The 24,544-nt window shown below is 37.4% G+C and overlaps 1 protein-coding gene across 1 annotated transcript; it reads left to right on the top strand.

Moving 5' to 3' along the window:
• Positions 1-1,985: 1,985 nt before the first annotated feature.
• trpm6 (transient receptor potential cation channel, subfamily M, member 6) lies at positions 1,986-23,337 on the top strand. The gene is made up of 40 exons (XM_016291649.1): positions 1,986-2,176; positions 2,631-2,719; positions 4,478-4,557; positions 4,675-4,713; positions 5,369-5,546; positions 5,666-5,879; positions 6,346-6,470; positions 6,809-6,980; positions 7,095-7,269; positions 7,373-7,496; positions 8,639-8,711; positions 8,784-8,884; positions 8,966-9,100; positions 9,194-9,247; positions 9,788-9,928; positions 10,040-10,156; positions 10,268-10,515; positions 12,423-12,651; positions 13,328-13,483; positions 14,357-14,458; positions 14,582-14,710; positions 15,707-15,955; positions 16,109-16,283; positions 16,491-16,605; positions 16,833-17,023; positions 17,267-17,399; positions 17,582-18,504; positions 18,606-18,682; positions 18,768-18,888; positions 19,894-19,937; positions 20,040-20,104; positions 20,191-20,213; positions 20,308-20,358; positions 20,455-20,520; positions 20,601-20,902; positions 21,815-21,897; positions 21,987-22,192; positions 22,277-22,328; positions 22,432-22,541; positions 23,207-23,337. The coding sequence occupies exons 2-40, from the start codon at positions 2,717-2,719 to the stop codon at positions 23,272-23,274; spliced, it is 5,649 nt and encodes a 1,882-aa protein (XP_016147135.1). The 5' UTR covers positions 1,986-2,176; positions 2,631-2,716; the 3' UTR covers positions 23,275-23,337.
• The last annotated feature ends 1,207 nt before the right edge of the window (positions 23,338-24,544 follow it).

The raw sequence follows: 24,544 nt of genomic DNA, 5'->3' as shown, positions 1-24,544 counted from the left end.
TTCTTGTTAAGATGTTGTCTAGGTGTTGCCAAATTACCTGACTGGATATGATGAGATGATTCCCCCTGATGATCCCCCCTGGTCTGCACTAGATGAACAGATAAACAGAGCCTTGTGCTGTGAACAGCATGAAGGCCTCCAGCAGAAGTTTCCATTCTGGTAGAAACACGTGATGGTCACATGTCCTCACATTCCTGTCCTAAAGAGGTTAAGTGTTCAGAAGTGTGAAAGCATATTGGACTAATCATGAGTGTATTTTTTTTTTATTTCAGTATAGCTGTGAAAGCAAGTGTGTCAAGTGTATGTTCTTTTGCTTGGACTGAACCTGTGTTTGCTTTTTTATGTTTATGGTGTTCAGTAGGTATAAGCCACTTTTATTCTTTAGGTGTTTCGTTTTTTTGTTTTTTTTTCCTTTCAACTTTAAGGCCTTGTTCTTTTTCTCTGAACAACATTATTATTTTGACAACAGTATGCGGTATTTCTGATCTTAGTAGATACAGCAAGTGCTTTGAACGTTCCAGTGGCGTAATTGCAGTGTTTTTGAAATTGCTCAACAGCAATAAAATGTCTTTTTTATACTGATATTGGCTTGCAATGACTTGTCTGATTTCATGATTCTTACTTTTTAAGAGGTAAAGAACTACTGTGAAATACGGTGTGTGTTTTCTTTCTCCATTCCTCACCCAAAGGAAGTGAAACATACCCTTTTTCCACGCTGTTGTGTCAGGCGCTCATGACCTTTGGTCTAGGAGGGAATAAGGGCTGAGAACATGCCAACTTTATCAGGAGATTGCATCGCCAGTGATCAGCATGTAGAGATCATGTAGAGATAGTCCTGCTAAGCTAAAATAAGCATGCAAGTAAAGTGCTGCAATGGTAAGCTAACTTTTAATACTTCATCCTATTCGAGTTCTCCTCTGGGAATATGTGTAAGTGGGATGTACATGAAAAATGATGATAATGTGCAGTCTTGTTAGTACTTAATCTAATGAAACGACTCGGTACTTCAGAGACATGCTTTAACCTCAAGGACAATGAAGAATACATTTTTTTTGGGTGAAATGGAAGCATGTGAGAATCAAGCTCCACACCTCTGATGACGGGCTAGAATTGTTTTTGTTTTTTTTAATTATTACATTTTAATATAATTTGTATATTTGCCGTTATAGAAGGTTACCGCTATGTAAAGTGGAAAAACGGATAGATTTTTTTTTATGCATTACATTTGAGTGAAAATCTATTTGAGGTATGGCAAACTATTTTTGTTACAATTCCTGAATGGGATAAGTAAATAAAAATGTAAGTCTGTTGGCATGATAGACATACTTTAAATATTTTTTATGCCATGTGTTTGATGTAAACTGATATATGAGGACAACTACATATTTAAAAATATCCGATTTCATAAGATATTAGATAAGGTTAATAACATCAAATTGCCAGTAAACTCGATGGGCCTGTCGCAAGCATGTAATGAAACATCCGGTTTTTGACAGAAGGAGGCGCTATAACTGAGAATCTTGACCGTACGTACAACTAATGCATCGAAATGGTGTTAACAGTAGCCTATATTACTAGTTGCAGTATTATTTTAAATGCGAGGAATCGTGAGCTTATGCGCAAATAAACCCATTAACTGCTATTTGCAGCTATGTTTTCTGATCTTTATGCAGCAATTAAGATTTTCATAACTAAACTTTGTTTGTAAAGATGGGATCTCGTGATCGAGGTCTGGCTGAACATCAGTCTTTTCATTATTTGCGCTCCTCCTTTAACTATCTTTAACCGCCTGCGCTCGTTAAGTTAGTCATTCACGAACATTATTTCCCCTTTGCTTCGCTGCTTTTGAAACCAAGTCTTTAAACGAGGGGAAAAAACACTTGAATATCATAGCATCTAAGAAACATTTCGAAATGAACACAGGAAGCATGTGAAGAATGAAGTTACATTTGTTATGCAGCTACTATTGGTCTCGAATAAGCACGAGCTTCCCAGAAAGAAACAAGTTCGCATTAAAGTTCCAGTTGCGAGTCCACACTCGACACTTTACAGCCCTTGGAAGAGACCACCCACTTCCTAGCTGATCGCATCTCATCTATTATGCGCGTTTAATGTAGGAATAAGAATCCGTTGCATTTATGGAAAACATGACTGGGAAAACAACGCTATTGCACAGGTAATTAAACCGCTATGCAGAGCGTCAGCGTATGGTACAAGTAGCTGCCTTGTTGTATAAAAACGAAAGTTGTATCCTACAGGGCTTTACTCTAAGACATGTTAAAACTTGTGTTTGAGTTATCTCATTCCTCATTCCACACAGCACTGTTGTTTTAAATGCGTATAGTTACAGCAGTCTGCGACCTCTATTTCTTCAAATGCACTTATTTCTGAACAGATGTGGCTCTTCAGGTTGTTGTAGCATACAGTAAGTGAAAGTACTGTATGTTTCAGTCTCTGTTTTGGGTGAGGACGCCCTCCTCCACCACCCTTTTATTTGTTTGGTCGGCTAGATGTAGTTATTTTAAGTTAGGAATATTGTTTCTCATCTGTGTCTTGTATTTCACCTAATAATTCCCGGAAAAGGATGTATAGACGTAATTTTCCACCTTACACCATTGCATTGTTTTTAGTTTTTTATCTGCAAAATCTGCAAGGCTGAAAAGGCTGTCTAAAAGTATTCATGACTGACTCGGCTGTGAAGGAGATTTGAGGAGAAATGGTACGTTGCATTACGCGCATGCACGCACGCACACAATATCCTCCTGAGAACCAGAAATAAAACGCTTTGTGAATTGAGTGTTTTTTCATGTCATTACATTGTTTAGAGCATAATAAAAAAATGGTCAAATAACATTTTTGAAAAATTATATTTTATTTATAAGTTATGCTATGTCCTCTGTAGAGGACACCAGGACTCAGTTTTTCTAAAAAATAAAATGACAAGAGTAGACATGAAAAGGCAAAAACAATGGGAATTTTTTTTAAATCACCAATCAATTTTTAGGTGTCAGGATTTTTTTTATACCTAACTTTGTTTGAAGGTTGGTTCTCAACTATGTTATAAAATATATAACAAAATGATTTGATATACTATTTTGCTTTATGAAATATGTGTGTAAAAATTCCATAAACTGGTTTTCCCATTAAACACAATGTTATCTATACACTGTATCTAATTTGCATATTAAAGTGCTGTTGGGACAGCATGTTGAAAAAAGAAGTGTAATAATGGGAGTGGTAACTGGCCAGATTTTCGTAATAATATCTAATATTTCATAAGAATATTGGGTTACACTTTACTTGAAGGGGTGTGCATAAGACTGACATGACACCTTCATAATCATGACATGACACATGTCATGAATATGAAGGGTTTTTATGCATGTTTATGACAACTGTCATTAAGTGTCATTCGCTCAGTTATGTAATTTTTAATGCAAAGATAACATTGTTTGAGATGTCTTTGTTATGGGCTATGCGGCTTTGTATGGGCTATTACAAAATAGTATCATATTTCCATAAGGATGTACAATTTTATCACTAAATTAATGTCAGCCATTTTTAAAAACCAAGGAGAGGGAGTGGCCATGGTGACACATCCAATCATTTGATATCTCTGAAAAGCCCTGCATGTGCCCTGTACAGGACATCCAGACTTACAACTGTGACATGTGAGGTCTCAGAGAAATTCACTCAAATATAATGTCCACTACAGAGGCAAAAACTCCACAGTGCGGTGGTGCTTCTGAAGTGGCTTCTATTTAGATGTGTTTACATATACTGTTCAATGCTGCTTAGAGGTGTCATAAATGCACTTACACAGCAGTTATAACTGTATATTTGATATCTCTGAAAAGCCCTGCATGTGCCCTGTACAGGACATCCAGACTTACAACTGTGACATGTGAGGTCTCAGAGAAATTCACTCAAATATAATGTCCACTACAGAGGCAAAAACTCCACAGCTGGGTCTCAGATATATAGGAGTGTATGTGTGTGTATATCTGTAAAAAGGTGGCATAGAGGTGCTTCTGAAGTGGCTTCTATTTAGATGTGTTTACATATACTGTTCAATGCTGCTTAGAGGTGTCATAAATGCACTTACACAGCAGTTATAACTGTATATGTTGATACTATAAGCTAAAGTTGGTCATAATTTAATCTGGCTTTTACGACATTACCTCTTTACATGTTTTGAGCAGGCACAGAGGCACACATTCAGAGCAGCCTTAACTCAGATGTGTTAAAGATGCCCTAATAAAGTTTGTTTATCTGTATTTCTTTATGACCACATCTGGCTTATTTTAGCATTATTTATATACTAATATTGTATTTATTATAATTATGAATTAATAAAGACTTTTAAGTCGTTTTAAGTAACAATAACAGCAATGCTTCTAATGTGGTGGTTATCTCGGCTCATTAAAGTAGGCCTTATAGTATAACAAACCTTATAGTACAGTTGTTTTCCCTTCAGTCTAGACGCAGTTGGATCCAGGCCACTTTTTCCAAGAGAGAATGTGTGAAATTTCTGCCAGCCTCACATGATCATCACAGGTGTGCTTAATAATCTTGGTTGTCATGTCTGCATATAATCTTTTAGCAATGACAATGTGAGTTAATTCATTTTGTCTTAAAGGACCCATATTAATTGCAGCTTTTGCTTATTTGCAGGTGTTATCCAGTGTGTCAAGTGTGCCAAAGCTTAGTAAGGTATTATTTTTTGATCATCAGTACATTCATCCTCTATTTATTACCATGAGAATGTTTTCTCATTTTAATCATTTTTGTGCATAAAGCTCACAGTCATGGAAATGTTTAAACTGTGGTATTCAAGTCTTTAAAAGTCATGGGAATTCTTGGTAAAATCAGGGGATTTGATTGTCAGTTAAATAGTTAAATGTCTTCTAGTCATACTCTGACATAAAATATTTCATTGTATAGATGTTGCTCTTTGTGAGTGTGATCTCTATAAAATAATTTTAACTCCATTTTGAGTAATCGTGACTGGGAAAAAAACATGAGGTTTAAAAATAAGGGAAAATAGGAGTTTATATCTCATAATTCTGACATTTTTCTTGCAATTCTGAAAAAAAGAAATCAGACTTGTTGCAGTTACCTTTTTATAACCATGGTGGGGGAAAAAACTGAATTGCAATATGTAAACTCAGAATTATGAGGAAAAAGTCAGAATTGCAAGATTTGTGCCATTCTGACTTCTTTCTCAGAATCTCAGAGTCTGAATTGTGTCATAAAAAAAATCACAATTACCTCATTTTTAAAAAATTCCATGATGGAAACAAATTTCCATACCTTTTATCTCTCTTCTATTCTCAAACAGCTTGGCTCATTTCATCTCTTTCCTCAGATGTTGCTGTGGGAGGCTGATCGCGGAGCATGTGGGTCTGTACTCTGGCTTGCTGGTACATGGCCCTGGTCCTGATGAGGAGGAGTGGTCAGTGCTGCAACACACCAGCGTCAGCCCCACTGATGCTTTCGGATCACTGGACTTCCAGGGCAGCACAAAGCGCACGTGTCGTGCCAAGGTTGGCGCTTACAAGGAGGAAAAACTTATCAGGCAGATGTGTTTATGCCTATTAACAGTGTATTTATAATATATAGAATTGTGCATAGTTCATACAGTAAAGTGCTGTTTTCTCTACAGTATGTGCGTCTTTCCTGTGACACTCCACCAGAGCTCCTGGTCCAACTGATGCTGAGAGAATGGCACATGGAGATGCCCAAGTTGGTGATCTCTGTGCATGGAGGGACCGACAACTTCCCTCTGTCTCCACGGGTGTGCCAGGCTTTCAGCACAGGGCTCATCACAGCTGCAGAGAGCACTGGAGCATGGATACTGACTGACGGGATCAATACAGGTGTTTGTGGCTGGATACATATACTTTAAATGTCTTGTTTTTGCTATCACACTGTTTTCTAGTGAAGCACAGTACACATAACCGCTTTCATATCATTATGACCTTATCACGGTTATTTTAGTAGTATTTATATCCTATTGTAGTATGTATTAATATTTTAAATTGGCTTTTATTTTTATATTTTCAGTTTTCATATTTTTTAATTTGAGAAATGTTGTTGTTTGTTTTGTTCATTTTTATTCATTTTCTTTTTTTTTAAATATATCTATATTGCAGTATTTTTGGTACTTAAAAAATTTATTGATTTCACTTACTTGCCAAGGCAGTATTTCTCATGTCAATTAAGTATCTTTAGTTAAAGTTTTCATCTTATATTTAGATTTAGCTTTATATTTCAATTAACAAAACCTTTTTAATAGTTTTAGTTACAGTAACAACACTGGACCTTCTTTCTCATTGTATTCAGGTGTGTCTAAGTATGTTGGTGATGCTGTAAAAATGTATGGGTCACATGACCACAGGAAGAGGAATGTTGTCGGGATCCCACCCTGGGGCATTATTGAGAATAACAGTGACCTTATTGGCCGGGATGTGAGTTCTACATTTCTACACTATGCTATTGAATTATATTGCAAAGTACAGTAGGATCATTGGGGTGAAGGGGATTTAAAATCAAAATTCAAAATCATTTAAACCTGGATTTTGAGAAATTCAAAACAAAGAAATATGATGATATAAAACAAATAATGCATTTAAGATTATGCATTTATGGACCACTGCAGTAAATCTGTGACATTGACAATTTGTTAATTGTTACTTTGTTCAATTATTATTTGTACTGGTTTATTTCGTGGATTATGTTATATATATATTTTTTTTCTTTATTTGGTTTGGTTCTGCTATACTGATGTCGGGGTTTATTGTCCTAGGTTTTGAGGCACTACCAGGCTCTAGGTAATCCTCTGAGTAAACGTGCCAGCCTGAACGGCATGCATTCACACTTCCTGTTAGTTGATGATGGGACCATGGGTAAATCAGGTTGTCAAATAGACTTGAGGAAAAGGCTAGAAAGGCATATACACTTTCTGAAAATCCACCCTAGTAAGTGTTTTATTACAAATGTCTTGAGTTAAAAGATATGTGCATTTCTGATCTGTATATATATATATATATATATATATATATATACAGTATATGCATGTGTATTGATTTTAGGGCTGCCTCAGCATGTGCCTTTAGTGTGTGTTGTAGTAGAGGGGGGTCCTGCCATCCTCTCAGTGGTGCTGGAGTATGTGCGCAGAAGTTCTCCTGTGCCTGTGCTGGTGTTTGAGGGAACAGGCCGAGCTGCAGACCTGCTGGCTTTAATACACAAACAAACAGCTGTAGAAAGGCATGTCTCACATAAGTGTACATGAATTTAAATAATATTTGGGTTCTGTTATACGGAATAGTCTGACCTGTTTCTGTATGTATGTCTCATATATTTGTCATAGAATGTTGGACTCCGATATTAAGGAGGATGTCCTGCTGAGGATTCGGGAAATGTTTGTTGTGGACAGACAAGAGGCCTCTGAACTTCTCAGCATACTCATGGAATGCATGGAATATAGAGAGCTTGTAAGTTAAATAACCTTATTTTACATCTCTTTGGAACACATGACCCTGATTGGTCAATTATGACAAATTTTTGTATAATGGCTGCTAAACAGTGTCATTGACCATTGTCACAAACAACTGGTTTCCTACATAGCTCTGCTAGTTTCATGTCTCTTGTATCACTCTACAAACAAAAATAATTATTAATTTTATTTAATTTTATTTTTGGTGCCTAGCCATGTACTAAGATTAATCTCAAAGTCATTTCAAATGTCAGTGTTTATTTATTTATTATGACTGACTGAACATTTTCTGGATAGATGATGACGAATGACTTGATCTCTTTAATCATGTGCTCCCCTGGGTTATTATAATTTTCTAAAACCAAAACTAAAAGACATTTTCACTCTCTTGGTTTCAGGAGATACAGATCAGTTTGCAGATTCTAATCGTCAGTTCATGAAAATACCAGTCAGTCCTAACTTAATCTCAAACTCCTCACTCATCAGCGAAGTTCTTGTCCTCTAAGCTGTGAACCTAGTGCAACATATTCAAATCCCCTTCTGCATTTCTCTGGCTGTTTCCTCTTCTTCTGTCTTCTTCCTCTCTCCTCCTACTTGGCGGTAAACACTGGTTGTTTTGTGTGATAAGATGCCTGCTGTGTATCGGTCTCTGCCACTATGCCGAAAGCTCTGATGCTAAGCCTCCATCAAACGGAATGTTGTAGTTTACCACACCCACCCCACATCTCTGAGCTTCTAAATTGAGAGAGAACAGAATAATTGGAATGATCGTGCATGAAACATATTTCCATATTAATCGAGTAGAAGGGATTAATTTGGTCCCCAGTCACACAGATTCTTTGATTGGGTATGAATCACTCATGTGAAGACGAAATGCCAAAGGCATGTTAAGAGAAGAACATCTCCTCTGGGTGTCTTATAGAGTTACATGCATTTATATATTGGCATGGGATGCTGGTGGTTTCATACTAATACCAAACAAAATAAATAACGGCTGGCTATATTGAACATGACACCACAGCAGTGCCACTAGTTTACAAATCTGTTTTAATGCTGGCCATCTGTGTTGGTTAAAATACATTTTCCTTTATGGACTGATTTTTTTAAATGAGGTCATACTTCGACGACTTTTCATTTTAGATCACCATTTTTGACTCTGAATCTGAGGACCTTCAAGAGGCAGATGTTACGATCCTGACTACATCACTGAGAGGTAAATAATATTGTTATCATACTAATTAAATATTGAATTAATGTGGTTGTTCATCCAAAATTTAAATTACAGGTACCAGAGCTTCCCCCGAGGAGCAGCTAAATATCACGTTGGCCTGGGACAGAGCAGATGTGGCAAAGCACAACATTCTAGTGTACGGACAACAATGGCAGGTACAGTTATGATTTTACAGCCAGGATTAAGGCATTTATGAGTTCGAGCAGACGTGTATAATCCAGTGCTGGATTTGGTAGGTGGGATCTCTGGAGCAGACCATGTTGGATGCATTGGTAATGGATCGTGTCAGTTTTGTGAAGCTGCTAATTGAGAACGGCATGACCATGAGACGCTTCTTGACCATTTCTCGTCTGGAACAGCTCTACAATATAGTAATGCCCATTTACCACTTGCAGTAAGCTTTTGTCTCTGATATAAGCGAATATCTCTGATCCTTCTTATGATAAATCATTTGTATTTTCCAGCATAAAGGCTCCTCTGATCATTTTCTTCGACACATCATTGAGGATGCCAAACAGGTTTGTGTGAAGTGCAACCTTTAAGTTATTTCTGTTCTTCGTTGTGTGGGTTGTCAACAGCAAGTCAGACAATTATTGTTTGAATTTGTGGATCCATTAAACAAAAATACAATATTAACACAATTAATTAACTTAATTCACTGAGCACCAAATAAGCATATTAGAATGATTTCTAAAGGATCACCTGACACTGAAGACTAGAGTAATTCTCACAGAGATAAATTACCATTTAAAATATATTAAAATAGGAAACAGTTTTTTATAATTGTAACAATATTACAAGTTTACTGTATTTACAACATTACTCTTTTTGCTGTTTTTTTTAATACAAAATGCAGCCTTGATGAGCATTGGTGACTTATTTCAAAAACATAAAATAATCTTACTATGGCTCCAAACTAAAACCTTACTGACCCCAAAATGTATTCTATATTGTATATCCTTATTATAGGCCAGGCTTAAAATGCTCTGTTTGTCAATCCACCAAGGGGTCCTTGACCTGAAATAGTGTTTCCATAAGCATTTTCTGTGTTTTTGTAGACTCGTCTGCCTGCTGTTTATAGGATATCTTTAATCGACATTGGAATGGTGATTGAATACTTAATTGGCGGAGCTTATCGAAGCACATATACACGCAAGAGCTTCAGAGCCATGTACAGTCGCATTCATAACCCAGCTAAGGTCTGCTTTCTTTCCCAATAATCCATGCATTTCTGTGTTTTGAAAGTGAGTTTCCATTTCTTGTAGACATTATTGAACTTAAATTTAATGAGCTTTTTTGATCTGGGATAGGAGGGTGGTAAGGAGACATCCAGCCCTTTCAGCAAAGCCAGGAAAGCAGCTCCAACTCCAGAGACCTCCCCATCTCGCTCCCATTTCCACAGAACTGCTCGGCCATGCAGACACCAGGTTCTCTCAACATCTCCATTCCGTTCACAGCCGCAATATTGAGTCAAATGCTTATGAATACATTCACAATCATTCCATTTATTAAAAACACCCAGAATTGTGTCTTTGCAGGAGGGTGCAGTTGTGCCTCAGGACGTGAAGTCAACCTCGAACCCCGAGTTTTTATGCACTTTTAATGACCTGTTTGTGTGGGCAGTGCTCAAGCATCGGCAAGAGATGGCGATGTTTCTGTGGCAGCATGGAGAGCAGGCTATGGCCAGGGCGGTTGTGGCCTGCAAGCTTTACCGTGCTATGGCGGTGGAAGCCAGAGAGAGCAATATGGGTGACAGCATGGCAGAGGAGCTGAAGAAGAACTCTCTGTCAGTTTGTGTTTTTCCTCACTCTAAAGCTTGTAATGCAAACAACATGTGCTAAATATGGTGACCCAATAGTGCACAAAACAACGGAAACAAGCTGAAACGCAATGGAAACAAACCACGACACAATGAAAAATTTGCACAACACAACAGAAACAAGCCGCAACACAACGGAAACAAGTCGCAACACAACGGAAACAAGTCGCAACACAACGGAAACAAGTCGCAACACAACGGAAACAAGTCGCAACACAACGGAAACAAGTCGCAACACAACGGAAACAAGTCGCAACACAACGGAAACAAGTCGCAACACAACGGAAACAAGTCGCAACACAACGAAAACAAGCCGCAACACAATGGAAACAAGTAGTGCTGTCAGATGATTAATCACGATTAATCGCATCCAGAAATAAAAGTTTTTGTTCACATAATATATGTGTGTACTGTGTATATTTATTATGTATATATAAATACACACACATGCATGTATATTTAAGAAAAAAATAGTTGTTTATATATTAAATATATTTACATATTATAAATTATATGAATATAAATATATGCATGTAAATATTTTCAAAACATACTGTATATGTGTGTATTTCGGATGCGATTAATCGCAATTAATTGTTTTAACAGCACTAGAAACAAGCCACAACACAACGAAATTAGCACAACAATGGAAACTAGTCGCAACAACTAAATTAGCACAACACAATGGAAACTAGCATCAACACAACAATATTAGCACAACACAAATGAAATTAGCACAACACAGCAAAATTTGCACAACACAGTGAAAATAGTCCTATGCGGTTGTGGAGATTTCGTTGTGTTGTGCACTACTGGGCCTCCGTAGCTAAATGTTGCTTAATGGAGATTTCATTGGATTAGAAGGAACTGAATCTTGAAAGATTCAGATGTATTTAAAGATTATGAGTTTGGAACGTGTCTAGTGATAAAAAAAGAAGTTGGTAAAACAATGCAATGTATTGCATTTTATTGATCTTTTAGAGAGTTCGGACAGCTGGCTGTGGATCTCTTGGATCAGGCTTTCAGAGAGAACGAACGCATGGCGATGAAGCTGCTGACCTGGGAGATGAAGGACTGGAGTAACTTCACCTGTCTGCAAATGGCCGTCTCCTCAAGACTCTTCCAAACCACAACAAAACAAAGCCGCAACACAACGGAAACAAGTCGCAACACAACGGAAACAAGTCGCAACACAACGAAAACAAGCCGCAACACAATGGAAACAAGTAGTGCTGTCAGATGATTAATCACGATTAATCGCATCCAGAAATAAAAGTTTTTGTTCACATAATATATGTGTGTACTGTGTATATTTATTATGTATATATAAATACACACACATGCATGTATATTTAAGAAAAAAATAGTTGTTTATATATTAAATATATTTACATATTATAAATTATATGAATATAAATATATGCATGTAAATATTTTCAAAACATACTGTATATGTGTGTATTTCGGATGCGATTAATCGCAATTAATTGTTTTAACAGCACTAGAAACAAGCCACAACACAACGAAATTAGCACAACAATGGAAACTAGTCGCAACAACTAAATTAGCACAACACAATGGAAACTAGCATCAACACAACAATATTAGCACAACACAAATGAAATTAGCACAACACAGCAAAATTTGCACAACACAGTGAAAATAGTCCTATGCGGTTGTGGAGATTTCGTTGTGTTGTGCACTACTGGGCCTCCGTAGCTAAATGTTGCTTAATGGAGATTTCATTGGATTAGAAGGAACTGAATCTTGAAAGATTCAGATGTATTTAAAGATTATGAGTTTGGAACGTGTCTAGTGATAAAAAAAGAAGTTGGTAAAACAATGCAATGTATTGCATTTTATTGATCTTTTAGAGAGTTCGGACAGCTGGCTGTGGATCTCTTGGATCAGGCTTTCAGAGAGAACGAACGCATGGCGATGAAGCTGCTGACCTGGGAGATGAAGGACTGGAGTAACTTCACCTGTCTGCAAATGGCCGTCTCCTCAAGACTCAGGCCCTTTGTGGCGCACAACTGCACTCAGATGCTCCTCACAGACCTGTGGATGGGCCGGCTCAACTTGAGCAAGAACTCCTGGTTCAAGGTGTGTTGAATTGAGATGCTTGATGATTGTGTTTAAAAAGTGTAACTTACTTTAAAATCATTTTCTTCTACATGATAGCTAATACAAACCACTCTTTTTTAATTGTTGGACATTGGTATTTTTAATTAGTTGTCATTTACTTTCTGCAGTTACAAAGCTGCAGAATGGGTAGTTATCTGTTAAATTTGGTTGCTTTTAAAGGTTTAGTATTTGGGGTGTTGTTGAATTATAAACATTAACATTTTGTAAGCTACGTTACAGACTTACTTGATCAGGAATATAGTCATATTTATAAAATATGAATGTATAAATTACTTTCAGACTTTTCAGATTACTTTCAGTGCATTCAGACACATTGGACTGTGGTGCTTACATGAAAAATGCAGGTTTAAGTCTTACCTGCAACATGTTCCGATCCCATTCTCCTCTTTCATTCTCTGCTGTAATTACATGACAAAGAGGAAAAAATAAGAAATGACTCAGCCGTCAACTTTCCCAGAAGTAAAACAGAAATGACACAAATATCTTAAACATATTTCAAACATATTTGTGAAGCTAACAGCCATGTGTCAAAGATTTAACCTTTTTTTTTTTTGTCTTGACATTTAACAGCACATTTGTGACCCAGATTTGTGTTTTATTTTTTTTTGTCCAAAACCACATCCCTTCTCCCCAGATTATTGCCAGTATCCTGATGCCTGTGGCCATTCAGATGCTAGAGTTTAAGAGTCAGGCAGAGATGTCCCATGTTCCTCAGCCCCAGGAAGCCTTGCAGTTTGGGTGGGACCCAGGAAGCCCAGGGGCATCAGAGCAAGAAGGGGCAGCAAATGCAGTAAGGAATCTAGACAGACACTACACACACTGTAACAAACATTCACGGTTCTGCTAACACACTACACACTAATTATGTGTTTGTAGCATGTAAGCCCATTTAGTTTGTTGGAAACTGACCACTCTTTTTGAGTCCTTTGTTTATGAATCAAACTACACTGGTCACACTTTATAAACTATAGTAAAGCCATTCTTTTGAAGAAAAGGCTAGTAGCTGCAATAGGTAGCTATCAATAGAGCCCCACGGGGACATGGTGATGGAAAAATATGAGATGGGAAGAAAAATGCTTTTGTGTTGTCTTGGAAAAGTATTGCCTCCCCCCAAAAACTTTTTGTCTTCTCACAAAAGCATTGCTTTTCTTTAAGAAACTGTGCATTCGTTGGCAAAACATTTGCATTTTCACCCAAAAGTATTGCATTTTCCTGAGAAACTTTATGTATGGTGTTATATGTATAGTTTATATATATATATAATTTAAGTATATACGTATTTTATATTCTCTTCTATATTCTATATAGCTATTCTATAAGGCATAAAATGCACAGCAAGGATTTCTGTGCAGGGACATGAATTGGTGAATTAATTGCCTGAACTGTCTAAATAGATTCAACCGATTCACCAGAGGGCCATTCACACCAAGAATGATAAATATAAAGATAACTATATTAGCATCTACATCAACAGATGAAAGTGTTCTCTTTTAAGCATGCGATGCAGTTTTGTCATCTGATGCTTTAAATGCTCACTCTTTAAAGTCGGGTCGATTCCAAAGATATTATTTCTCTGTGTTGTAGTTGTTGGGTGGACTTCTATTCTCACAAAATTATAATGATTATTAAAAGTTGTAGTTTTGAATAACTTACTTTTTTTTAGATTCAGGGTGATGAGGAGAGAGGGAGCAGGTGTCTTTGTCCCTGGACCAGAAAGGTGTATGACTTCTATACGGCTCCAGTGGTCAAATTCTGGTTTCACACAGTAGGTCTCCCCTTAATTCCACCTTTCTCTTTCTCTCGCACCTTCCCATTCTTTCACACCCCCTCGCTCCAGCTGCCTCTCTTTTCAACCTTGCATCTCTGAAGATTTGATTTGTCCACACAGATGGCGTTTTTGGGTTTCCTCATGATGTTCTCTTATACTGTGCTGGTGAGGCTGGATGAGAAACCCAACATTCAGGAGTGCTTGGTCATAACTTACATCCTGACCATGGCAGCGGAGAAAGCTCGAGAGGTGAGTGCCCTTGAAATCAAATATTTCTAGAACAATTAAGTGTAACAATTAAAACAAAAATAATTTTTGTCCTCTCTTTTAAATCAGCAACAAAATATTGCTAATATTTAAAAGCAGTCTAATGCATAAGTGACTACATAATGATTCAAGATATAAAATAACATCAAATACATTTGTTTGAACGGCCTTTGTTTATTTATTTGGAGTTCCTTAATATCAGAATTTACTTGGAATATTGCTGTAAATTACAATCCAATTATTTCAACATACAATATTCAATATTTTCAACATACTTTGCAGTAGTATATTATTTTAATTTGTATATAAACTTTTGTTCCTGATGTTCAAGTATGTATTCTGTCCTTTCCTACAGTATGTCTAATTTAGCTAGGTTTTAACAAGTGAGAGATGAATTTGTGCTACAGTAATATACTTTTTGATTTCATGTATCATATTTGTCGGTAATGACAACAGATATGGGAAGTGTTTAATCTTTTAAATGGTTAGTTACGTTTTATTATTCGCATTTAGCATTTTTCTCTGCTGTTCATGACCCTTTCAGAACAAGCCTGCCACTTAATTCTGGTTCACAACCCACTAGTTCAGAACCACTGATTGATATATTAAAGTCTGCATGAAATCAAAATTGACTTTATTTACTTTGTCTTGATGTGAACAGTTAATCCGTTGAAACAAATTGTTTGTCTTGGTAATCTTTAATCAAAATCTGAACATTTGCTTCCACTCTGGAATGGCATTCCTTCCGGCTTGGGCAGAATATCCTTAAACACACCCCTCCAACCGTGAGGTTGCTATGAGTGAGAGACAGAGAGGAGGAGCGCAAAAATAAAACCACGCCCTCTATTCAATATTCCGTTTCAGCTGGAAATACGTCACTACACTGAAAAAAAGTCGGCAGCAATTTCCGGTTCACGCGGACTTTAAGTATATTGTGTTGAGAGTGCTGGGTACACATGGGTACCACGTGTTTTCTAGGTGTTGGTTTTAGAGCCCAGGAAGTTCACTAAGAAGTTGAAGGTGTGGTTCAGTGAGTACTGGAATATCAATGACTTCATGGGCATCCTCCTGTTCCTGGTCGGGGTCTCCCTCCGGTGGCATCAAGAAACACGCTTAGCCAGTCACATTGTCTACTCTTTGGATTTCATCTTCTGGTCTGTCAGGCTTCTGGACCTTTTTGCTGTCAATCAGCATGCAGGACCCTACCTGACCATGATCACCAAAATGGTGTGTGATTTAAGTGCATCAATACATAATTACTGTCTACATGCAACATTTGCTGTTGTTATGTTTTTCATAAGATCAGTTGTTTTCTAATACTGTGATACATTTCACAAAAATAGAAAATATAATTTAAAATGTGTATCTATTCTCCCACAGATGAGCAACATGTTCTATATCGTAGTCATTATGGCGATTGTGCTGGTCAGTTTTGGCACGTCCAGGAAGTCCATTCTGTCCCCTAATGAGGATCCGTCCTGGAATCTGCTCAGAGATGTAGTCTTTCAGCCCTATTGGATGATCTTTGGGGAGGTGTATGCTGGAGAGATTGATGGTGAGTACAACGAAAGGACACCATTCAGTCTGGTCAGTTCATCTGATTTAAATAAACCTTATCTCTAATATTTGGTTGTCAGAATATGGTTCACTCTTCACGTCTTGTATATGATCTACTCTATCATTACTATTAGCTATGATATTATTAATTTGTAAGATATTTTATGTTAAATTTTATTGTGATAGTCCCTTCTTGTTTTGACAGCATGTAGTAATCCTGAAACCTGTGTCCCTGGAGCTTTCCTCACCCCCTTCCTGCAGGCCGTCTACCTTTTTGTTCAGTACATTATCATGGTTAATGTACTTATTGCATTCTTCAAGTATGCACTTCATCTTCGTCTTTATGACTTGGCATAAGTTGTCATTCGCTCACATATTTTCATTTGTTTCCTGGTGTGAGGATAGTTTGGTCTGTTGAGTTGTTGAACTAATATGCGCCATGACATCCAGAGTGGAAGATTGTTGCAGGAGTCGGTGTTGATGTATTGTTGGGTGTTGGTTGCTTTGTGATGGTTTAACCTACTTTGCATTATTATTTACTTCTCAGCAATGTTTACTTTGACATGAGCTCCATATCCCGTAAGCTGTGGAAATACAACCGCTATCGTTACATCATGACATATCAGGAGAAGCCGTGGCTGCCGCCCCCTCTCATCCTTCTCAGTCATGTAACATTGTGTCTCAGCTCAATGTGGCAAAAGCACAGAAAGGCATCCAAACGGGGAAGAACTGGTCTGAGTGTGTGAATTTTTTATGAACCATCATAGCTCTCTGTTTTATGTCTTACAAAACTGACATGTCTTGCATTATTGACTCGGCAGGATTGTTACAATACAAAAAAAAAAAACAGTAGAGGATACCAATACCAGTTTATAGTTCTTTACGAGTTTAAGTTTATTCAAAAAAAGTAAGAAACATCTTTATTTCAAAAGATTTAAAAAATATTAATGTAAATATGAACCATTGCTGGTGTGTGTACAGAATTACTCCTGGCCCCTGATGATCTGAAGAAGTTGCATGAGTTTGAAGAAAAGTGTGTCACTGGATATTTCCGAGACAAAAAGGAGAGTCAACAAGGCAGTCAAATCAACCAGATTCGCTCTGCAGCTGACAAGTGAGTGCATCTCCCAAATCCTTTTGAATGCAGCAGGAAATTACATAATTTGTTTTTAGTTAATCTATCAGTTGATTGAACTTTGTAAATAAAGCTATGCATCTGAATTTCCATTTAAAATGATTTGGTTTACCTGAAATAAATGGAATGAACTCAAGTTTGTCTATGGTGTTTGTTTCTAGGGCTGAAGAGATGGCTGGAATATTAGTTGAGGTTGCTGAGAAGATCAGTATCATCCAGGACAATATGTGCACTTTAGACGGTCACTTGGGTCAGTTGCAGGACTTGTCTGCTTTAGCAGTGGACACTCTAAACTTCCTCTCAGCCACAGACAACCAGCAGCAAGAGGTGGCCCGTCTTGGTCAGAGCCAGCCAATTGCATGCCGCCATGAGCAAGTGTCCCATAGCTGCTGTCTCCGCATTGGCGGAAGTGTCGCCCCCAGCCAAGCACTTCCGTCTCCCAAGCACTACCGCAGTATGCCACCTTCCTTACTCAGAGGCTTGGGGCCTGGCCGGCAGCATCCTTCCCTGGAGCTGCCACCAGGGACGAGTGTTGGACCCTTTGAGTTCAGGAGCAAATGCATGTCTGCAAGCCCAGAGGAAGAAGATTGTAGTTTTAGGTGGCCCCTACAGCGTGGCGATTCAAGAGAAGGTGTATGCCATCTCTCTTTACCTCACCTATGTGCTGGATGGAGGGACAAGGGAATGTATGGATCTGGGGAACCATCACGTGCCAGTTCTCCCACCATGCCTCTGAGAGACTTACAGCTTCAACCCAGCCATGAGGAGTCTATGGAGGAAGAGGATGATGAGGACAACTTACATGCAATGTCCAGATCCTCCAGCCATACGTTCCTGCTTACAGATTCCTACAGTGATGGGGATCGATCAGTGGGGATCAGAAACCCGGCATTCTACAGGCTTGATGATACTGGACACGTCACAAGACCTCAAGGACTTTTAGGCAGGAAATGGGCCTTTGATCTAGAGCAGAGCCGCTCGCTCTCGGCCAGCATGGAGACTGTGGCCGTGCCTGATGCCTCAACATCAGAGCACGGCAGACGGACACTTCTGGTGCCTCCCCAACACAGCCATGACCAGAGAGGTATTATGGATGCAAGTCATAAAAACCACACACTATATAACCACACACTATATGTCAATCTCAGTTTGTGTTAAATAATCCATTAATGTATGTGACTCTAGGGTTATCTAAGATCTTTAAGAGACAAAGGTCATTTGGGAAAAAGTCCATAAAGACCAGAGCAGGAACCCCAGAGAATGTAAGCCAACCTGCTATGTCTGTTTAATTTCAAGCAGTCAGACCTAGTGATAAACATATGGTTAAGTAATGCCACTGTCTCTTAGGTAAAACTAGATGAAACACGGGGATGCATGCATGAGGTTGACCCACGCAGAAAAATGAGGAGGAAAGTAAAAGGCCTGTTTGACCGGAGATTCAGAACCTCAGTCAGTCTAACCCAGCTGAGTATGTTTTCAAACTTATTGATGCCCAAATGTAGGGTTCCTGCGGGTCTGAAAAAGGTCTTAAACCCTTTTAATATGCCCCCGTCCAGGGCCTCCACAATTTAAGGGCTAAAAAGGCTCTTAAATTGGAGCAGAAAGTCTTAAATTAACAAAGTCATGCCACTGAATTTTGCATGCGCTGCAAAAAATGAATATCTTCCTCATTTTTGTTTTGTTTTCCTTAATGTTCTTGAATCAAGATTAATTTACTTAAGATGGAAAATGAAATGAGATCAGATCAATTAAGTGAGGTTTTGTTTAAAACAAGAACAAATATCTGTTAATGGGGTATGGAAACTTGTTTTCCCTTTGAATTAAGTTGATGTTTCTGAGCCCATTGCCAGATATTTGTTCTTGTTTTAATTATAAACTTGCTTCATTTTGATCAGTTTCTTATAAAACAAGACTTTTTATGTAATGTCATTTTGCATTGCAAGCAAATGTGTCTTGATTTAAGAATCTTTAGAAATTTGCACTGGAAAACGACAACAATACTTATGAAGAACGTACATTTGTTTTTGCAATGTTCTTTTTTTTCTTGTAAAATTAATTTCAGACTAATGGAGATCTGTTGAAAGTTGTATTTTCTAACTTTGAAACGCTACTAATACAATTTATTTAGAGACCATATTGACGTATTGTGTTCTATTCAATTTAGTCCTTAAGTTTTCTGTACTTGGTCTTAAAAGTCTTACATTTACCTTCATGAAATCTGCAGAAACCCTGAAATAATAATAATAGTAATAATAATATATATATATACATATATATACATACAGTATATATATATATATATTATTAGCTAAACATTGCTAAATATTAAGCCATTGAGCAATCTACTTAGCATTTGTATGTCTAAATTAGTTACATTAGATACATTTCAGCTTATTTCTGGAATTCTTACCTGAAATGAAATCACACCAACCTGCAAAATGACACTGGGATCATTTTTCATTCTATTTATTAGATGTTGACCAAGTGGATTTCACAAAATTGGCCCCATCATGGCTGGTAAGGCCCAGCATAGTTCACCTGTAGTGCTCACATCATGAAGGTGATTTCTTTCCTGTTTGTGAGACATTTGATGGACTGAATGTTATGACCTCTCCTCAGAACACTGTGACCACCGGGCAGCCACTTCTAAGCAGCTGGGCCAGGTCTATCAGTCAAAGACCCTCGTAAGTTCAGCTTTTGATTTGATGAGACGTTAATTATTAAGAAGAAATATTTCTAACTGTTCACCTAATTTTTCTACTTCTTGTAGGGTAAGTAGCATGACACAAGAAGGTAAGTTACTTGTACTTTTATGGTAATTCTGTTTATGCTGTGAGTAAATTGCATGGGATTGATTTTGGTGTGCTCTGTCTATGTGCAATGTTAGTAAAGAGCTCTACATTTAAGTTGACTGAAGATTTAGGCCAGCATTACTCAGGTGAGTAATTAGACTTTATAACCTCAAATATTTTGTTTTGTTATTCTGTGGATATGATGGATCTCTTTTGGTCTCTGTTGTTTTTTTTTCTTTTAGCAATGGAGAGGAACAACCTTATGAGACTAGCTCACTCTATACCATTCACCCCTGTGTCATTATTGGGTAAACAATCAAACCATAGTTTTTTAAACCAGCGTTAGCCAGATTGAGTTATTTACATAAATGTCCTCTGCTCTGTGCAGGTGGTGTTGAGGTCTGTATTTATACACTTGAGGAGACGGAAGCAGAGTCTTCACTTGAAGATCAGTCCTCTAAAATATCCACCTGGATTCAGCACGGACGTACAGCTGTTCTTCAGCCTTTAGCCCACCAGGAGGTGCTGGATGGGGGTCTGCGCAGGGCCACCAAGGTGGTGTGTACCTGGGCTGAGGGTGATGTGTTGAAGCTGGGATCAGTATATGTGGTGAAGTCCTTCAGGCCGGAGGTGGTTTGCATCTGGCAGAAAGTGTTCCCAATCAGCACTTCACTTCATCTCTGTCTGCGGGTACAGTTTTTACATTTTAAATAAATTAACTGTACATTTCTACAATTGATGCATGTAAATTTAGTTGTTTACATTTTTACACTTAGTATATACAGCAGATGTTTTAATTATGTGTGTATATACCACACACAAACACACACACACACAATTAAAACTGGTCAAACTTTTCTAAAGTCTCATATGCTCACTAAGGCTGGTCAAATAGTAATATAAATACTATTACAATTTAAAATAACTGAATTTTCAGCAGCCAATACTCCAATTTTTAGTGTCACATGATCATTCAGAAATAATTCTAATAAGCTACTTTAAGAAACATTCGAGAAGCAGTGTATAAGAAACATCTAATTTTTATTAACAGTCTTTGCTGCTTAATATATTTGTAGAAACCATGATACACTACCATTCAAAAGTCAGGGTTTCTACAAAAATATCATGCAGCAAAAACTGTTTTCAGCATTGATAATAAGAACCATTATTAATTATTTATTAATTGACCACCAATAATAATCGATAATAACTAAGCACCAAATCAGCATATTTGAATGATCTCTGAAAGATCATGCGACATCACGGCAATTCTGAAGGCAAATTGCTATGCCAATTACATTTTAAAATATATTAAAATGGAAAACAGTTCTTTTAAATTGTAGTAATATTTCACAATACAAATTTTACTGCATTATTTTATCAAATTCCCAAATTTTGATAGTAGTTATATTTATATATATATATATATATATATATATATATATACAGTACATAAATGTATAGATAGATATTTAAATTTTTGATGAAATTATTTTTAATTATTTATATACTGTATTTATTATTATATATCACTTTGCAGGTTTTATTATTCACTATTATTCTCTCTGCTTCTCTGTTGACTAATTTCTCTTCACCCTGCAGGAAATCCAACAACAGAGAGCAGCACAGAAACTCATGCAGCGATTCAACCAAATTAAACCCAGCAGTGTGCCCTACAGTCCTAGGTCAGCATTATGAATCCTTTCTGTGTTATTACGATGGCAAGAAGTTGATGACCAAGCATACATAAATCTAAGCACGTGTATGTGTGCAGGTTTCTGGATGTCTCCTTGCTGCACTGGCGCTCTGACGGCCAGTGGTTGACTGTTGAGAAGAACATGAGCGGTCATTTCAGGAAATACAACAATAATACAGGAGAGGAGATCTCGCCCTCCTCTGGTCTGGAAGAAGCAATACTAGCGTTCTCTCACTGGACATACGAGTACACCAACAGGGAACTGCTAGTGCTGGATCTACAAGGTATAAGATAGGCTTACTCTAAGAGCCTGTATTTATTATTATTGTTTGAAAGGTGATGAATTGATTTTTTATTTTTGGCTGAAGGTGTGGGAGCGGACCTCACAGACCCCTCACTGATCAGAGTTGATGATAAAAGGTAGATGTGTAGCATCCAAAACTTTTCAATGTATTTGCTAAGATTTGTACTTCTCAATGCGTTTGTTTAAGCTGCTTCTAAGTAAAGTTTGCTCCTGTTGTAGCTCCTCTGGAGAGATGGCGTTTGGACCTGCCAATTTGGGTGATGATGCAATCCAGAGCTTTGTTCTCAAGCACACCTGCAACTCCTGCTGCAAGAAGCTCGGTCTCTCAGGTGAGGTAACACTCATGTCACAGCCTGAGGGTTGAACTTTCAGTACCCTTCTATTTTTCATTCCCTGCAGTGGCGGCTCTCGCAAATACGTCCACATGGCATACCTCCATGTCGCCAACTTTAGAAGTGATTTGAGAGTTTGTCTGAAAAGAGCAAACTTCAAAATGAACAGGAAAAGCCATCTAATTAAGCCTGAAGGTTTAGAAAAACAATTCTAATGAGGCAGAAATTATTTCATTTCCATGACAGCAAAGGCATGCAGAAGAGGGGCGTGGTTTCCTTTGTGGCATGTGGAGTGTTCTCTTTGATTACATATTTAATAGTTCTTTGTGCGTTAGAGAGTGTTGACTTTGATTAGATATTAATTACCGTCTCATGGAAGACATATGAGATGCCTGTTGTTTGTATCAAGAGGGAGGCTTTGCTTCAGAAGTACAGGAATAAAAAATAAACAAACAAACGAAAACCACTCCGCCACATTTGTTTGATATTTCAAAGGTGCTTTGTTTTTTATTCGTCTTCGTCCTCTCCAAGAACCACATCAAATCAAAACAAATTATTCATGTGCAATCCACAAATTTCATTTTGGATCTTAAGAAAAGCATCTCTCTGTGATAAATTATGAATATGCATCACAATTGAGTATATTGTGTTTGGCTTTTCAGATTTGAAGAGTTGCGGCAGCCAAAGGAAGTCAGTTCCTGCCTTTGATGAGACGAGCAGCACAGTTTAACCTCTAACCTGGAAGTAGACTCAGTTTCCAGGGAGCTCGGCTTGTTCACATCCTGTTTCGATATATATATATATAAAAAATCTAATTTAGTATTTTTGTCTTCAAGTCTTGTCTGTTTTCAAGTAAAAAAAAAAACTAAAAAAACCAAACATCCTAAAAAATATAAATTTATTTCAATTGTTTTTGTAAGATCTTGAAGTAAGTTCTTCGTACTTCACTGGCAAACGTCTCATCCAATTCTGCTGCCAAAGTATCTTACTGCGTAAGATGAGACTTGTTCTCAGAAAATATATAAAATTTTTTACTCAATGGCAATTTTTTTAATTATTTAAGCATAAATCTAAACAAATGTAGAGAGGTTTATGTTTACAATTAGAACATTTGCAAAAGGGTTAAATAAAACTATTCTCTAATCTTATACACTTTTGTTTCTAAAAGAAATTGATCTTGTTTTAAGGAAGTTTCGATATTTTTACTGGAACACAAGACTGATTAATAATAAAGTGAAATGAAGACGAGATTGCATCCATAAAATGTTCTTTATTTTTTTTTATCCCACAAAGAAATGTCTACAAAAGCCATAAAATATAGAATTTAACAAAAATCACTTAAGTCCTTCGCTTAGTATATACAACATGGAGGAGAGACTTTAAGGTCTCGATTAATCAGTACTTTTACATGTCCATTTCACAATGCTTGCACATCAAGCCCCCCAGCCCCCCCCCCCAACCCCGACTCAAACAAGTATGTGCACATATTCAGTCCATCACACAAAGTGCTATTCACCATTCACTTATATACTGTCTTAAAGCCCAACTCACATATACAGTACATACAACACGCATACACACACACACACACTCAGACTGTTGGTAAGTTAACAGAAGCCCCCACCCTCCCTTGCTACATGTGCTTTACTTGTATTGTGGACATGCGCTAAATTTCTGTCAATCAGAGCCCGTTCTCCATGAACAACAAACAGTTGGTTGTTTGAATTATTCACACTTGTATCTGAATTCCACTTTTTGATTGCTTCTCAGGTAAACAACTTATACAGTAAAGCATCTACCCCGTAATGCCATTCAGCTTCACTTCACACTAGCTATGGCACTTGAAAACAAAAATGTTTACATATTTAGTACATAAAAAGATGCTGCACGCTAAGTACAGTCTTAAGGGTTTTGGTAACAGATGCTACCTTTGTTTGTTTTGCTGTTGTTGTTGTTTTTCATCCAGGGAGACAGACACATTCTGATTAATAAATTAACAA

This window comes from Sinocyclocheilus grahami, unplaced genomic scaffold (assembly GCF_001515645.1).
Source record: "Sinocyclocheilus grahami isolate Dianchi unplaced genomic scaffold, SAMN03320097.WGS_v1.1 scaffold275.1, whole genome shotgun sequence".
NCBI lineage: Eukaryota > Metazoa > Chordata > Actinopteri > Cypriniformes > Cyprinidae > Sinocyclocheilus > Sinocyclocheilus grahami.
This window is presented reverse-complemented; position numbering and strand designations above follow the sequence as displayed.